The sequence below is a fragment of the Pelobates fuscus genome, chromosome 8 (assembly GCF_036172605.1).
Source record: "Pelobates fuscus isolate aPelFus1 chromosome 8, aPelFus1.pri, whole genome shotgun sequence".
Lineage (NCBI taxonomy): Eukaryota > Metazoa > Chordata > Amphibia > Anura > Pelobatidae > Pelobates > Pelobates fuscus.
In genome coordinates, this window is record NC_086324.1 from 135,381,983 (window position 1) to 135,400,777 (window position 18,795).

The 18,795-nt window shown below is 38.0% G+C and overlaps 1 protein-coding gene across 1 annotated transcript in view; it reads left to right on the plus strand.

Moving 5' to 3' along the window:
• VPS35L (VPS35 endosomal protein sorting factor like) overlaps positions 1 to 18,795 on the plus strand; it is a 65,074-nt gene that overhangs the window by 19,516 nt on the left and 26,763 nt on the right. Inside the window, exons 14-26 of the mRNA XM_063430332.1 lie at positions 1,056 to 1,178; positions 3,306 to 3,352; positions 3,847 to 3,958; positions 5,186 to 5,302; positions 6,735 to 6,788; positions 7,040 to 7,120; positions 8,200 to 8,262; positions 8,364 to 8,449; positions 9,237 to 9,317; positions 10,570 to 10,633; positions 11,795 to 11,893; positions 14,522 to 14,599; positions 17,535 to 17,649. Of these exons, the coding sequence (XP_063286402.1) occupies positions 1,056 to 1,178; positions 3,306 to 3,352; positions 3,847 to 3,958; positions 5,186 to 5,302; positions 6,735 to 6,788; positions 7,040 to 7,120; positions 8,200 to 8,262; positions 8,364 to 8,449; positions 9,237 to 9,317; positions 10,570 to 10,633; positions 11,795 to 11,893; positions 14,522 to 14,599; positions 17,535 to 17,649 (1,120 nt within the window). The remainder of the gene's footprint in view (positions 1 to 1,055; positions 1,179 to 3,305; positions 3,353 to 3,846; positions 3,959 to 5,185; positions 5,303 to 6,734; positions 6,789 to 7,039; positions 7,121 to 8,199; positions 8,263 to 8,363; positions 8,450 to 9,236; positions 9,318 to 10,569; positions 10,634 to 11,794; positions 11,894 to 14,521; positions 14,600 to 17,534; positions 17,650 to 18,795) is intronic.

The following is an 18,795-nucleotide window of genomic DNA, read 5'->3' on the forward strand; positions in this document are numbered from 1 at the left end:
CCCAACATCCAGGGGTTGTTACTATTACCCAATCAAATGGTTACATGAATAAATATAATGGAGACAGTCATTCTGTTTTAGTTGTATTTTGTAGCGATTGAAGTTCTATCATTATTGTGAGTTTTATCAAACTTTCAAAGGTAAGGAAAATCTTAATTCCACGTGAATTTTGTTGAATATGTAATAAAAGATGCAGCCTGTTTCATAGTTCTTGCTTTTTTTCCCCTCTGTTTATTATAATGCAGACAATACACTTGTAAACACGATTTTGAGAACTCAATCTTGTTCCCATTGTGTCTTAATGCAAATACATCTATTAATTTAACAGAGCCCTTGATAAACATGATGTTGCCATGACAACAGAAGCAGGTGTAGTGGGCTTAAATGGGCACATAGGCTGCCCAGGTTGGCTAAAGTAGACCTGCCTAGATTAAAAGATGACTGGAGTGGAAATTTGCTTTTTGGTTACTTTAGGACAAAGATAAGCGTAAATAAACAATGATGAGTCCATTTACAAAGGATGCAAGATGGGTCCTTCCTAAATCCACCTTTCAGTGTGAAGCCACATGCATTTTTAGAATAAGGTGGACAAAATTGTTCCTGTACATAAACAGTGTGGGTTGTGAAATGAGATCCTGCAGCCATTTTCTTCAAAAGCCTTCATTAGCCATAATTAAAAGCAATGATGCCAGATAGCAAGTGTGCAACATAAATATATGGGTAATGAAGGTTTAAGTGCCTCTTCCACTCCTCATTGTACGACATGTGTGTGTCTTGGCAGTCAGGGTATGTAGAAATCTGAATGGAAACTCACAATACTTTAAACGCATGTACCACACCAGCAGAGTCCGCGGCCTTATCTTATAGTTAGGATAGCCTTATGCCTATCCCACACATGCTTAAACTCCTCTACTGTGTTAACCTCTACCACTTGAACAAGGTTGAAATGAGTAGACTGTGAGAATTAAACTGATTTCCCAAATCTGCTTTTTTAGGTGTTTGTTTTTTTCTATCCATGTAGTTAATTCTCTATTACATTGTTCTACCTTCCTCAGATCCACAGTGACACAGTACAGAACCAGCTGGCCGTGCAAGCAGTGGAAATCCCAATTTACCTCACCTTGTACTCCCCAGCTATAGATTGGATATTGCAATGTATTGCTTACCGTGCTCCAGAGGTAAATTATTTATTGATGCAGCATATTTCATCGATGTTATGAAGTGACCCTGTCTGAACATGAGTGAGGGGTGGTAGAAGGGGGTGGTAAAAAAAGAGAACCATAGATCACAGGTATTCAAATACCAGATTACCTGCAAATGATAAACTACTACTCCCATGAACCTTTGGCAGCCAATAACAGTGTTTGCTAGCAGTTGAAAGCCCGGTGTTCATACATGCTGGATATGTATAGTGGGGGCTGCCCTGTATAAATGTGTGAAAATGCAAAAGACATCCGAGGTAGTGACTGGAATTATATACTAAAAATAAAATGGTTGCCTTAATCAGAATATATGTGTATAATGTAACAGGTACACAGTATACATACATGTAAAATATACTGTTTTTGGAATCGAGATAAAAGCTAGTGGATCACTGTGAACCATTATAGAATATAAAGAATGCACAGCAAACCCATTGCTTATAGATTGAACAGGTGAAACACTCTAGCATATACAAACATGTATTCCTAGCACGTGATTGTTGTTATAGCTATTTAGACTCATTCCCCCCGTTCATTTTACTTCTCTTGTTACTTCTGACTTGCCAATCACTCTGCAGCCACCCCTCCTTCTCTGGCTGAGCTCATCATTACTGGTGATCTCAGCCAGTTCGATGGTTCCCTGTAGGAAACCATTTGCCTATCAGCATCTCCTTATAGAGATGCATTGATTCCGTGCATTTCTATGGGGAGTGTTCACACAGGGTAGCTGATCACTATCAGTGTTTTAGGGGAACAAGTTCCAAAGCAATCTACTACTCATGTAGATCACAATCTGCTCCTCATGGACACCCTTGCATTCATTCCAGGAACAGAAGAGAAATGGGATTTGAAGTTAAAGATCTTGTTCTCTGCCACATAGTGTCCGATCTACTATTTCTATTATTATTTAGTTTTCATTTTATAACATTTTATTCATAAAGAAGCACTGTACGGTGAGTGCATTTTTCTTAAGGATAAACTTACTAGCTCCGAACCCTTTTGGGTTTAGTAGAGAAATCTGGATACAACAATTGCCCTGAATCGCTGGAATTATATTAATTATGGCTGACGAGGAAAAATTGTGTATTTTATATGTGTTTTATGTATATGTATGGTAAAGGATGCCTTTGACAATCATTTTTCCCACTAGATGGCAGTGGAGCAGAATAAGAGCTCATAAGTCGACTATTCTTTGAAAAGACTTTATCGGATGGTACATTTACATCGGTAGCATGCTCCCTGTATCTGCTGCCCATTCTACAGCAGCATGTGCCAAGCCACAAAAAAAAAATCAATTTATAGTTTGTGTCAATAACTCACTGTATTTAAGCCTCAACTTTTTTCACAAAAAAACATTTACACCACATGTTATACTTGATGATAGGCTTAACTCCTCAAGGAAGAGTAATTGGCTCTTTCCTACACAGTTGAGATGAATATTTTTTTTTAACAACCTTTATTGACAACTACCATGTGCACAAATCATTGTAAACGTCTAAATGGTAATGTGAATGAGATGGTAACATATAGATATACTCATAAGGAGCTAATTATTATTAATAAGAATATCTGTTGTTTTGCATGACGTTAATGTATGGCTGGTAAGAAATACTGTGTTTGGTCTCTGCACTTTTTTGAGGAGTGCCCCAACAATGAAACCAATGAACAACCCTATGTATACCCAATGCAATCTGTTTTTTTTTTTTTTTTACCTTCTTCATGTGCAATACGCAGGGCTTTGCTGTTTTAATGCAGCAATCTTTTTTTATATGTTGTACTGATTAAAAAAAAATGCTTAGAGGGAACATTTACAAAGATTTAAAAAATTGGAAATGGTCACTTATAGGTTCAGTCCGAAAATTCAAGAGTGAAAATAGTGTGTGAAGTGTTTTATTACACTATATTGTACTTTGCATCAAAAATCAAGGGTAGTTTTTTTTCTAAAATTGATGTTAAAACTTTACGATTATTGTTAAAAGTGATGTGTACATTTTTCTGCACGTTTCAGTGTATATAATCTGGATGTTGAAAGCGCAGATAAAGTCTGTTATTTTGGTATCGCTATAGTTTGATGTTTGCTAATCCTCGTTAATGATATTCTAGGCCCTGCTGACCGAGATGATGGAACGGTGTAAAAAACTTGGAAATAAGTAAGTATTGCATATGTGTCTCCTTGGATATATAACCATTTACACAAATACATTTATAGTTGTTTAATAATCGCCCGACAGCTCAATCAGTCAAACATACATTGATCGTTTTTTTTGTGGTCAGACAAGTAAAGGCCAATAAGTTAAACCGTTCACACGGATTGGCCAACACCATCCTCATATGGAGGAAAACATAACGTTAAAGAGCAAGAAGAAGGCTTAGGCTATGCATCCCCAAATAACAAATTTATTTTTCATCTATAGCAATATTAGGGGTGGCGTATGGAAATGTTCTCTATTTGTTAACACATAAGCCTTGTCTTGATTTATGACTGCAGAATTTTTGACCTAAGCATTCAACAAGGGACAGTCTGTGCATTTGCTCTACAACTTGACATGTTATGAGATATCCCCGCCCTAGTAACAACTGAAATAGTATGTAGATCTTTTTCAGGTTGCATCCATATTTATTGAACTTTTCCTTATTTCCCCAGTGCTTTGCTGTTGAATTCTATCATGTCGGCCTTTAGAGCAGAGTTTATTGCTGCAAGATCGATGGACTTTATCGGCATGATTAAAGAATGCGATGAGTCTGGGTTCCCCAAGGTATTTTCACTAATCACTATGACCCTGTTCACAGTGACTCACAGAGATACATGTTTAACTTTACAGCCAAGAATCCCCTTGAGTGAAAAAAATATGGTTTTCTTGCCAAAATTCCACACATGCTCTTAATCAGGACTGTATCCCAGCTTGCGTGTGATAATTTGAGATACATTATCGTTAGTAAAAAAACGGGAGTTGAAGTTTGACAATAAGCTCCTCTTTGCTCCATGGATACAGTGTATCTAAAGACCTTTGTTAAGCAATGTTTGGCTATGACAAACTACATCTACAAATTCTTCATTAATGATGTAAGGCCCTCCACCAAACTATTCACCTTACATGTAGAGAAAACATGTCTTCTCATGGATAACGAGGAGGTCCCATGATAGCAAGCAGAATGACTAAGAACAATTTTTTGCTGATGAAATCATACACACGATCCTTTTTAGAATTCTGGTTAATAATTTGTATGTTTCTTCTACAGATGAAAATTGTAGTTTTGTAGATCACATTTAATTAAAAATATAAATAAAATGCCAACACCTTCTGGACATATCCCACACTATCCTTTTTACCTTGCATGCTTGTTGTGAAAGCTATACCTTAAAGACTCCCCTGGTGGGTTTTGCTACTTAATAGTAATAAATTCAAAGAAATAAAACATGAACCACATTTGAATGTCATGTTCAGATTTCTAAAATGAGCTCTCCCCACACCAGGAAGGGACTGACATTTACTGTACTTTCTACTGAGCTTTGCCCAAAAGCGGTGCTTGATGGACATAGCAAGGGTTTCTGTGAGTTGCAGTTCATTTTCCAGCTCTCTGCTGCAGAAAGCTTACTGCTGAACTACCACTCCCAGAAATTGATGGTGAATACACTGGAATTTAAAGGAATCTCGTCAACCAAATGCCAGAGAACTGAGTTGGTCAACACAGATGTATTTACTATAGCATTTTTGGCATTTGAGTGGTTTGATTGTAGTTAAGTGATTATGTTACATAAAGAGTAGAGGAGAAAAGGGACAACCTCTACACAATCAGCCAAGAAGACTTAGGGTTATGGGATCCAAGGAAGAACAAGGACGTAATTGCTTTTACTACATACATTATTTGGATAATTAAAGTGTTCTTAATATATTGGTGCTTTCAATTCTGCCAGAATTAATGTTTGGGATTAAGACCATAAAAATAGATAGAGGTTAATGTTCTTATTATATTCCTATTAGCATCTACTGTTCCGTTCTCTGGGATTAAACGTAGCTCTGGCTGATCCGCCTGAGAATGACAGACTCCAGATTTTAAACGAAGCCTGGAAGGTGATCACCAAGTTAAGAAACCCTCAGGTATTTGTTTTATAAATTGATTTCTATTGCTATATATTTTGTTTACTATGGAAATACCAGTGGCTGTTGGTTTCTTGTCTCTCTGCTCCATGTTTAAAAGCCCTTGTATAGCTCTGTTATTAGTCCAAAACATAATAAACTGGTGACCCAAGACAATGCATGGGATGTGTGCTCACACTGTGTATTTAACCTTGGTTTTTATTTTATGGTATTTTTCTGTCTGCAAATACAATTTGAACAAAGTCGGTAAACATCATTCTTTTAGATCCCTATGCTTCTTTTACATAAAATTCTATAAAACTATAGCAGTGTGTGTGTGTGTGTATATATATATATATATATATATATATATATATATATATATATATATATATATATATATATATATCCTTTTATATTTATATTCTAATCGGTTTGAAATGATTAGAAACACATGAAAACAGATATTTGTGACTACTCTGTGTCTGCATAGTGGCGTCTGTGCATTGTACTGAGGATGATTTGTATAGTTCTATAGAAATCTAGATTAGAAAAAGCCTCATGTCCAGCAAACCTTTCAAACAGCTCTGTTTATAAAAACACAGAAATTAGCTCAGCGCTGCCAGCTCCCTCTACTCTTGGTGGAAGCAGTGGTTATAGTATTTACCCACAATGTATAAACAAAACCACGTTTGCTGTTTGTCCAAAAGAAGATGAAAAGCCAAATTTGTAAAATTTTGAGTTGTGTCACAAAAAGTAACATTTGAGAAGTACAAAACAAAACCTTAGGGACCTGCACACAGAAAGAGACCACCCTTTGGTGCTCCAGAGACTGGGACCGGTACACATTTCCAAATAACCATGCTCTAATTTAGAATCCGGGCATACAAGACATGGAAATACATTTTTAATAGAGCAAAACCAAAAAACAACATTTCAACTATTCAAGTAACTTGATATAAACTCCACTATGAAGTTAAAAAGTTGTTTTGTGGCTCTACCCGAATAAAAATATATTTCGTTATCTCTTGTGCTCGATTCTACTTAGAACACTGAGATGTGAGAAGGGCACATTATATGCAAGGTTAAATCTTCAAACGTGAACCGTTATCACTGGATTGATAAATGTATGGATTGACTGTAAATTAGAAGCACCGTTAAAATTACACATATATTATGGTTATGGTACTTAAAATTTTTCTTTAACAGTTAAGTTTTCAAAGTCAGATAAAACTCCAAAAAAAGAGAGGCCTTTTTGAAATGGTTGTCTCCTTTACCTGGCTAAATTCCATTTCTAAGTGTGTTTCTGAAGTCACATTTCACATCCATGATTGGTTGTGTACTGTGTTGTAAATTGTACTTCTTCTGTGTGTTTTATTCTCTCTGCGGAATCTACTGTTCTACCATAACTTTTTTTTTTTCACCTAAAGCTTTCCTTATGTTGTTTGTTTAGGATTACATTAATTGTGCAGAAGTGTGGGTGGAGTATACATGCAGACATTTCACAGTAAGTGTTGGATATTGTAACTGTGTACACAACTAAACTACATTTTGTAATTGAGATCATTGTCACAGCAATTGAAAGGGGTGGAACTCTAAATACTCTAATTTTGCGCTTGTCTTTTTCGTAATCCTCACCCATGGACCTCTTTCATAGAAGATAATGTCCTTAGACCTACACATTGGTCCCTCTGAAGCTCTTAGTGATGTCCCAGCACTCCCCCTGCCTATTTTTAATCTGTGTTGTTTACTTTGCAGAAGCGGGAGGTGAATACTATACTGTCTGATGTCATCAAACATATGACTCCTGACCGAGCATTTGAAAATGCATACCCACAGGTAATCATTGAAGCATTGTTCGTACCCCAGTTTTAATTCCATTGTTCTGCGTAGTAAAACATAGCCGTACGACTCTTGAGAATGACCAAGAACAGAGCTCTGAAAATACCATTGACTATTGGTACAATATAAAAGTATATTCTATTATTACGATTATAACGCAAATTAAAGGTCCTTGTTTTTTGGGAGCTCTTTTTTACTTTCTGATGGAAGATCAAAGTCCGGGTTGACCTCAGTGAGGAACCAACCTGAGACCCTGAGTAACTGCAACTGGAATACTAACAACTCCTTATCACTTACCCCAGTAAAGAGTTTACTGGGGAGATCAATGCAGTTTAGTTACATACAATACATATTTACCTTCTTAGCACGGTGTCAAGGCAGACATCACCCCGTGAAACTTTTGTCTGAGCTTTTTCATTGCTGGTTTTGCAGTTTTGTGACTTGCGCTGGCTTGCCTGACCTTTCATAGTTCCAGAGTGTTTTGATCACAGCGCTTGTAGACATGTAGTCAGTGATGTACATGCTGGGTAACAAGAAAAGTTTTATATTAAAGCCCGATTTTAGAGAGAAAATCTCTACATGCTTTTTATATCTTTGACTTGAGAGTCACACTCGCTGTGAACATGAAACCTGGAACACTCTTGTGTTTTCCAAAGGCAATTCTTTACCTCTCCAAAAAAAATAAATCAAGAGGACAAAAAAAATAAGTTTAAACTCATTAATGAAAGTGAACAAAGATCTAAAGCCACACAAGGATTGATCACCTTGTTTAATATATATATATATTTTATTATTTCTAAAATGGCTGGAATCACAGGGAAAACTAACGCTGGCAGAAGCATAATTTTTTTTATTGGGATATAAGTTCCACGGTGGACTGTAACCCAAGGCTATCTTATGGGGCGTTAATAGAATAAAATGAAGATTTAAACATTCCATACGCTGATTATTATATATACATAAAGGATGAATGTGTGAAAGCCACCAATTAAAGCCGTAATCTGCTAACTTCCATGTGCTTCCGTCTATTCTCCAGCGACAACACGTCACTATTTATTTTCCTTTTCTTTTTACAGCTACAGTCAGTAATCACTAAAGTCATTTCTCACTTTCATGATTTCTCCATCCTTTTCTCTGTGGTAAGTATGGTTTTCATTTTTAACATTTATTTATTTTTTTTTTCTCTCCGAAAGTGTCATTTATAAAAGTTAAAAAAATTCATGTTTTGCTCGTGTTCCAGGAGAAATTCCTTCCGTTTTTGGACATGTTCCAGAAAGAGAGTGTTAGAGTTGAGGTTTGCAAGCGGATAATGGAAGCATTTATTAGGTGAGTGTGTTGGCTATTATCTTTTGTTGCATTGTTATTGTTCTCCGTTACAGAAAAGGGGTTCATGAAATGGATATTATCTCAAACCTGATCTGTACATTTTTATTTTTTAAAAATATTTTTCCTATTCAAAAAACAAACCAAAAAAGTGTATATTCAAAGTTATATACAGTATAAGGAAAAGTAGGGACTACTTTTCGTTATGTAGAACTAACAGGTCTAAAAAAAGGGTGAATCTGTATTCAAGCTCCATTGCCTTTGTGAACTTTGTCATTGGTCCCTCATTCTAGTACGCGCATCCCTCCAGTGCCTCATCATGTCCTGTTGCAGTGCGTCAGTGCTCTCAAGGCTGACTCTCGCGCATGCTCAACTATGGTCAATGACTGACATCCGTCTGCCACCATCTTAGAAAATTAAAGATGGTGGCACCAAGGAAGAAGACCCGGAGGGACCGGCGATCTGTTAGTAATGTTAAGTAAAGCCAGTTCCAGTCTCAAAATGGCTGGGGGCATCAGGGGACACATATCGAAACATCCCTCGGCTTTAAGCTGAGAGATAAGTCGAGTGACAGACAGGACACAGATGGTGATTTCGTTGGGCAGTAACTTTTACTCTAGTGAGTGACATTTCTTGATTCAATGTTATGAGGTCACATTTCACCACTTTGTCTACTAGTAACAATACTTTTATATATTTCTTTTTTTCTTTTTGTAAACACCAACTGATTATATAAAAAGTGCATATATAAGATTAATTGCTAGTCAACTTCTTCTATTTGCTTCATTAGGCACCAACAAGAAGTAACGAAGGACCCCGTTATTCTCAATGCTCTCCTTCACGTTTGTAAAACCATGCACGACTCTGTAAAGTAAGTCTCTGACATGGTTTTTCTTTTGGCTGTTATCACTCTTGTCTGGTCCTCTCCATAAGCGTGTGCCTAGGCTCATGCATGACCAAACTGTACTCCTATTTTGTTTCATTAGGCCCGTAACACACTTCTTGTCTTACTTTAGGTTAGCTTATTAGATTAAAGGGAAACAAACTCTTAAAACTGATCGCCTTTGTGTAGGCCAGCGTATTACTAAAGGGAAAATGTGTTATTTTGTGCCTTGTTTATTAAGTTTATAATTGAGGGGAAATTGTGCACACCTCTGGGTCTCCTTTTGTCATTAATATTTAATTAGTAAGCATGCGCTACTGCTCTTAGTTAACCATTGACTGCCTCTGCTGGCTTTTACACAACACTTCCAGATGTTAATGGACTATATGATTTCTGAGTCACATACAGGGCTTGTTGTACTTTTTATGATTTATTTTCTTTCTTGCAGGAACGGGCAAGCAAAAGGGTTCAAACCTATATTCTCCTTTATATATTTTGCGCTATGTCCAAATCCTACCAGGTTTTTGGATTCTAGTATAGAGAGGTTTTTTTGTATCCATGCATTGTATACTGCTACTTGCACAATTCTTTTCTTGTTACATAAGCGTGACTAGAACTAAGAATTGCCCAGAACCATCAATATTACATGTTCTCAGCATTTCTGATATTGTACATTGGGGACATCACCTATTTTTATTCCTATTCTGATTTCTACATTGCCAACATTTTGTTTGTCATTTTTATAAAATTACAAATGACAAATTGCTGATCATATTCTCTGTATCCTGCTGCATTTACCTGTTGTCAGAAAGAGTAGCCCCATGTAGTTACATTAACCATGATAGTTACAAAGTTACATAACTGAAAAGAGACCTGCATCCTTCAAGTTCAGCCTTTCTCACTTCTGTTTTTGCTGTTGGTCTTAAAAAAGGCAAAAAAAAAAACCCCCCAAAACCCCAGTTTGAAGCGCTTTCCAATTTTGCAGCAAACTTGGGGGACAAAATCCTTCTTGACCCCAGAATGACAGATCTCTCCAAGGATCAAGAAGCTGCTAGTTACCCCACATAAATGTTTCTCGAAAGACCTCCCTGAGCATCAATAACAATATAGTTCACAAACATATTCAGTTCCTAAGTTAACCAGGGTTGTCGGGTCTTGCCAAAAGATTGTTCTTCTATTTACACTGTCGCATGCTGTATGGAACTGGAAATGTTTATATAGACTCTGTTTGTCCACGCAGTGCACTGACTCTTGAGGATGAAAAGAGAATACTGTCTCAGCTCATCAACGGATTCATTCGAATGGTGAACCCTTTCCCCTTTTTTTTTTTTTTTTTTTTTAATTCCTCTAATTTCACACAGTACTACTGTTGGAAAAATTGTTGATCTCGTTAACATATTTCATGTGTTTAACATCTATACGGTTTAAAAGGACCTGTGGCGTGTGAGATATTTGCATAAACTGCTTTTATTTATTTATTTTATATGCCGTGCGGACTCAGCGTGTAAATTAGTTTAACCCATGTAGTGCGGTACTCCAAGTGCATGCGAGCGCCCATCACAACTGCAGGAATGTCTATATTGTTATGTAGATAACAATATATATGTATGTATGATGTATGTTCCTATTCTACCAGAAATTGGCCTTACACTGCAACCATATTATGTGGTAGACCAGCATATGATATTTTATAGGCACTGGTACCAACAGTTGGATGTTTAGTTTGTCAACAAATCTACAGATATTTTAAAATTCATGTCTCTTTGATGAAAAGGAAGGAAAGCTAGTTTAACTATATTTTTGTAGTGAATTACTTTTTATGAAAAGCTGCAGTTCAAAAACAAGTCAGTAGATGGCGTGGTGTACCAAAAATAACATTTGCTTTTTTTAGACTTGGCATATGTTTAACATTATTATTATATAAATCTGTAGTTCATCTTGCAATTAAAAAAAAATAATAATAAATGGGGTCCAATGGTGCTTTAAAATGGGTCTCTCCCATCTTCCTGGATGTGATTTCATTTTGAGAAAGCAAACGTAAATGTGATTATATAGAGATATGTCTCCTGTCCAGTCTTGTGCCTATCCCTCGGAGGTTTTAGAGCTCTGGGATCACAATATTATATAAAATTATATAAAACGTTAATCATTTGGCACTTTTTTTTCAGTGAGGTTGTTTAAGATGCAGTCATTCTTGGAACAAACTTAAGCCATTATGACTGACATGAATTACTACGCCCAAACCAACTCACTGATTTGTCAGTCTTAGACACAAACGTATTGCATGAACAATGTTGAACTTGACCATTAATTGGTTTATTATATATATATATATATATATATATATATATATATATATATATATATATATATATATATATATATATATATGTTTTGTTTCATTATCTTCTCAACAATACAAGACATGACTGCCTAATTGCGTTCTTTTTCTGTCCTATCTCAAGGTCTCGTTTGGGCGGGATTTTGAACAGCAGCTTAGTTTTTACGTGGAGGCCCGATCAATGTTCTGTAATTTGGAGCCTGTCCTGGTTCAATTAATTCATGTGAGTTATTGTTACATTCCCCACAGTATTGGTCTGTTCAACAGCCAATTTACTTATTCAGAGAAATATGTACTATCTAAGATAATAAATGTATTTTTTTTCCCTTGTGAATGTGCGTCACTGCTGACATTATCCAGTTTATATAATTTTATCCTTTAAATTTTTTGTTGTTGAAAATGATGTAAAGTTAACCTCGTCTGCCGGCATGGCTTTTAGTATAATTAACTGTGTCACTGTATACCATCTTTAATTTGTTTTACTTTCAGTGTAATTCATTACGTTCAAGGCTTTTCAGTTTAAATGTTTTCCCTCTGCAAGCCACATTTTGACGACATGTCAGGCAAAAGTAATTTCCAGATGAAACCATGGCAGCTTTGACTTATCAGTCGTTCCTCCCCTCACATCACAAAGGACAGGAACCTGAACTATGAAATTAATATAAATAGCACTGCCCACTCCCTATCATGCCGTCATTTCCCTGTCCTTCACAGTAGTTAAGAAGGACCTGATTTAGAAGGCCAATATTTTACTTGATGCTCACCAGGCCCATCCATTTTCCAATCTCATCCTCCCAGAAAAGGCCAATCACATTCCACCACAGGAAATGAACAAGTTATGAAAATTATCTGAAGTAGTTAAGATGGCGGATCTAATTGGAATACAGAGAATGTGAAATTGTATTAGTTCAATATTAGTTTTATTTGTGACTAACAGCAACCCATACACAGAGCTTGTGTTAGACTTATATACTTAACCACAGCTCATACACATATACATATATATTGGACTCCTATATTGAGGCTGTGTGTTTATATCATTCACATATACTGTGGCTGTGTCTTCACATAGAGCTAACTAACCAATACATAGAGCATATAGTGGACACATATACAGAGACTGTGTCCTCACAGTAACTCATACTTAAAGCATATAGTGAATACATATACTGAATCTATGTGCTCACAGTAACTCATACATAGAGCTTACGTACTTGACCTGTGTCTTAAGACCAACTCGTATATTGCATATAGTGGACACTCACACTGAGATGTCCTCACAGTAACTCATACATAGAACATTTAATGGAGTTCTATTGATGCAGGGTTTCACACCAGCTCATATACGGAGATAATATCAGTCACATATACTGACGCCATGTCTTCACACCAGCACATACAGAGAGGTGATCTTGGTCTCACATGCTGATTTAGATATGAAAAAAGATCCAAACAATCTATTACCTTCTGTTTTCTAGAAGTAGCTGGCTTATGTGCTAAAATGCACACGTATCATCAATAAATGCCACATGCCTTGATAGGAACAAGTGTCTGTGTGGAACATGTTATGCAGTGGGCTTTAATCAGTCACCCAGGGAATGTCTTACTTCTCTGTGTTCAGGACTGTGGTATTTAGTCAGACTTTATATACAGCCAGGAGAACCATTATCAGCAGTCTTTTGCAAAAGGCATCATTAAACTTGCCTAAATGCTCACGAAAACCTCCTAAATGTGACCGATTGGCTAAAAGAAGCCCAAATGTAATCACCAGGGAGGAACTGAAAGAACAGAAACCCAAGTACATATACTAGTCTTTAATCTAACTTACTAATGTACTTACCTGAGTTGGAAAACATTCTAAACTGCCATGGAGACAGATGACCTGCTGCACGCCTGTATTTCAGCAGCAAATGTGGATTTTAACAACTGACAGCCTAAGCTGGTTAAACTATAGGCTTCCATCTGTACTCCATGTGCCATTCATCATCACCAGTGGGGTTAGGTTTAAATAATTAAACCTGGTTGTATACATAAAATACCCAGGTAATCACGTTATATAAATGCTATTTATTGGGTCTTTAGGGAAAGAGGTTAAGCCCTTGCTTGGCCACGTGTATCCAATGGACCTTCAGGGGGAGAGAGTTAGGTCAGAACCCCAGTCACTAAAGGAGGTACCCAGGTAGGCGACTCTTACATCCGTGGTGCTGTTAGGTCTTCAGGGATCAGAGACTGAACCCTGGTTGGGCTTACAATAATATTGGCCTGGTGAGCATAAAAGAAAAATCTAGGCCTGTTTAAATAGATTCATTCCAAACTGCTCTGAGGGAAAGGGAAAAAAAGACTGTCTGATGGGGAGGGTTATAGTAAATAGACTTATTAATTGAATAAACTATTTTGACGTGATTACACTGAACCAGAAAATTAAGAACTGTTGTAATGTTTATGTTCATGGTCAAAATCTTGTAGACCGGAAATATCTAATGTATTTGCGTACTTTGATTAGCAAGATGTAGCTTGAAGTACATAATAACCTAAATGGGTGGATTCTTCAAACTGTAAGCGCAAGCTAATATATGTTGTATTTCAAATCCACTCTGGAGTTTTAACTCAGCAGTTCAGCACCTCGAACATTAATACGAGCCCACTGCCCCGCTGAGTTAAACCTCTGAACTTGTAAGATGGTTTGCTGATTAAAATCTGAGAATTTAGGTAAAGCAAGAACTGCTCAGCAAATTCCTCGGGCAGATTCAAGATAGACCAATTTGTTCCTGTATCTAAATCTCTTGGTCCAGTAAACTCCCAGGCAGCAAACGGAAGTTCTCATGGGTTCTCTGTTTCTTCAAATTTTTAGAGTGTGAATCTTCTGGCCATGGAAACCAAGAAAGTTATGAAAGGAAATCATTCAAGGAAGACCGCTTCCTTTGTTAGGGTGAGTGCTATGTGGGTCCACCTCTCTCTTGTGTTACAATTTTTAAAACGTCTGAAGTATACTTTCCACCACAACCATATAAAATAAACTTATCTAACCATTCAAGAAATCCATTTAATCTGCCTGTCTCTCTGTCTGTCAAATAATACACATGGTAAAACATTATCCTTCCATAACCTTCATGGCTAGAATATTTCTTCTTTAAGAGCTGTTCCTGGGACTTTCACTGCTGTAGGGTTATTCCCTAGCGTTTCCTCTAACAATGTGTTTGTTTTCAGTTTTTTTTTAAATGCGGTGACCCTCATATACTTTCTTTTACCATTGATCTCAAACTGGCTGATTCTTTTTTTTTTTTGAATTCTTTATTTTTGTCGTGCATGGTTTGACAAAATGATGTACGTAGCCACAACAGCAAACATAATCACAGTAAGTTCACAGGTTTATACATATGTGGCATTGAGGTAAGAGCACATATTTTTTTTTTTGAAACTTTGTTAAACATAGCATGAATCGTCTTGGCATTTGCTAATTAGGTATATGTTAATAGTAGGAAAGACAATATATAACGGTGTGGGTTCTCGCTTGTATAGACAGTTAAACATAGTATTATTCGTCGTGGCGTTTGCTAAATAGGTATATGTTACTATTAGGAAAGACAATATATAACGGCGTATGTTCCCGCTTGTATAGATAGTTAAACATAGCATTATTCGTCTTGGCGTTTACTAAATAGGTACATGTGAATATTAGGAAAGACAATATATAACGGTGTAGGTTCTGGCTTGTATAGATAGTTAAACATGGCATTATTCATCTTGGCGTTTGCTAAATAGGTACATGTTTATATTAGGAAAGACAATATATAACGGTGTAGGTTCTCGCTTGTACAGATAGTAGGAAGGACCTGTCATAAGGTCGAAAACAGAGGAGTGACAAAGGGGGAAAACATGGCATGCATCTGCATCCTAGCGTCAAACAGTTAATGAGTTAATTGTTATGAGGCTGACCTATACGATGTCACATATCTAATGTAGTGTTTGGGCATGTGGCACTATATGTAACTGCAGGTTAAGCTAGGTCCAGATAGGACTTTTTATACAAAACAAGATTGTAACATCCTCTGATCAAAAGGGTTCTTGCATTCCAACCATGGGCGGCCTGGGGTAGAGCCAAACATTATTTAAGGCAAAACCGCTGGGAACAAATGTAGTCACAAAAGTCCTGAGGAGCACAGATTAGTGCTGATAGTAGTCTCCCTTATATGCCCTGGGCATCAGAGTCTGGGTGCTTCGCTGATATGCTAGCATGAAACTGTCCAGGCTAAGAATACCTGTGGGGGGCAGCGTGTTGGGTGCTTCAGCCGATGCCTATTGCCGGTAAGAGCTGGGCTTTTTCATTCTGGGTCTCTCCCTTGTCGCCCCTTAGCTTGCTAACGTTGTGTCGGTAGTCGGCTCCGGCGGTGTTTAGTGGCGCCATCTGCACAGTCGCTCGGGTCGTCTTGATATGTGCATGGGGTCGGTGTAAGCTGTGCTGTACGCCATGGTTTTGATCAGGTGACTGGCCTGTTTGCAGCGGTGGTGTCCGTTGCGGGTAGGGGGTTGCACCCGATAGGCTTTCCGCCATTTTCCGTCTCTGGGCCCGCTTGTACCTGCGCAATCGGGCGGCCATTTTGGAGCCTCGTGGCGTCTGCTTATAGTAGCTCCGTCGTGCTGCGGGCCGTATCCACGAGGTCACCATTCTCTCGGCTTGACGATAGGTAGCTCCCCTCTTCTGCAGGGCATACCTGAATTTTGCGCAGAGGTGGTCAAATGTCTCCAAAGGTGACATGGGTTGCTGGGTACGTGTGCTCTGCCTTCCCTGTTTGCGCCGGGCTGCCATTGTGGGTTTGCTCTGTGGGACAGTTTCCCCGTTTTGGCTTGTGTCTGGGTTGCCTGCTTGCTGCCATTGTGGACCGGGATATCCCCCGCCGGTCCAAAGGGGGGGGGGGGGTTGGTTGCAGAGAAGTCGCTTTGTGGCTTTTGCTTCGGAGAGAGCGCCCGTCTCTCCCCGGTTTCAGCCTCAGTAGGCCGCATTTGTGTATCTGCATTCCCAGCCTCTACGGGTCCCAGAGTGGTATCACTGGATTCCGGGGGGCACCCCCTACGTGGGTGGCGCACCCCTGAATGGCTTTGGGTGAAATGGTCGGCGTTTTTGCCCTGGGTTGTGCCCGCTCGGCAGGAGCCCATTTCAGCTGCGTCCGCACGGCTCGGCGGTCAAGCTCCGCCCCTCAAACTGGCTGATTCTAATGTGGTTTGGTGAAAACAAGCATATTGATTTATATGTTTTTGTTTTTTTTTTTTAAAAAGCTTAGAGCAAATGGTGATCCTTTTGTAGAAGATGTGTTTGCACTTTAGACACCTAGCAAAGTGACACTTCGGTTTTATGTAGTTGTCTTAATGTCTTACACATCGAAACCAAACCACGCGTTTACTGTATCCCAGTCATTCTATTTCATTTAAAAAAGGCCAAATCATGTAACAAACCATGTTCCTCAAGGTCTCCTCTCGAAACCTTACTGTTCTTGTGCAAGAAACAAAAACCTTTTTTTGTTCTCGCTTTCATCTATTTTATTTTCTTATTTATCATTGGTGGTAGGGCTGGGAGGCATATCCTATTATGTTTCATCATATCAATAATATTTTTTAGAAATGCTTTTTTTTTTTGTAGGGGAAGTATGTCACAAAGTTTTTAAAGATCAAACTATCTAAAACCTAGCAGCTAGGACATTCCAATATTTCAGGGTTAGGCCAACATTTTTACTTCTAACAAGGCATGTTTTTGTATACATTTAATTGACTGTCCAATTACTAAGTTTCATTTTATACCGTAATACAGTAGAGAGGTGTCAGTGCTTTGTATAACTCATATCTTGGTAATTGTATTTCCATTGATGTAGGCTTGCGTTGCCTTCTGCTTTATCACTATTCCATCACTGACCAGTATCTTCACACGGCTGAATCTGTACCTTCATTCCGGCCAAGTGGCTCTAGCAAACCAGTGTCTTTCACAAGGTGAGTGTCTTCCAGATGACTTTTATACAGTTTTATTCTTTGCATCTTATTGCTTCTCAGGGACCATCAGTGGAGCATACCTGAACCTTCAGTACTGATGAGCTATGCAAATACAGATTTTGTAAGAAATAATATTAAATGAACACTGTAGGAATCATAACCACTGATATGTATTTGAAGTATGAAGTCTAAACCACATAAGATTATTGGTCCACAGCAGCCTGATGATGATGATGATCCATGATGATATGGCCGAGGTGGAGCTAAGCTCACCTTTATGTCGTACAAAGGGCAGTGGGCTGAACACTATCAGCCAGCCTCTACCTCAATCCCTGGTATGAACTGGTATGGCACAAAGCAGAATCATAACTCCGCCTCCCCCATATCATTGTAGACTGGACTTTGGCTGCCTGGGATTGAGGGAGCAAAGGTAAATAAAATAAATATATATATATATTTTATATACTTACTACAGGTGGGGGCTGGGCCAAAAGGACACTATACTGCCAGGAATACACATCTGTATTACTAATGCTATAGTGTTCCTTTAACATCTAATGCAGTGAATGCTCTATGTCTGTAACAATTACTTTTTAAAATTTAAAACACTATTTTTAGGTTAAAGCCCTGCCCTACAGCTATCTCTTAACCAAAATAAAGAACATTTTAGCTTTAGCTCTTGGTTTTAATTGATGAAGACGTCTATGGTGAAACCATTACAGCTGTTGCTTTGGCAGTGAAGCATGAGACCCTACAATCACAAGATAATGATTGATTTGCTGCTGCTGGCATTCTATTCTAACCCAATATTACCTTTAGTTTTTTAAATAAGCCTATGCCAAGTTCCCCTTTCTTCCATCAAACACAATCCGAGAGCCATCTTGCAATACAGAAAATAGCATTATTAAAGGAGCACTATAGTGTCAGAAACACAAACGTGTTTCTGACATTATAGTGCTGAAGTAGCTGTTTAGGTTAACGGCTCCCCCTTAGATTGCTTTGAAAAGATGATTTTACTCACCTTTTCTCCCTTGTCACGCTAGTCTCTCTGTGATTGGCTCTGCCTCCATGGTTTAGCTCATCAATTTTGATGATCTCACCCAATCCAGTGCTTTCCTATAGGCTACGGCGCATGCACGGCAAAAC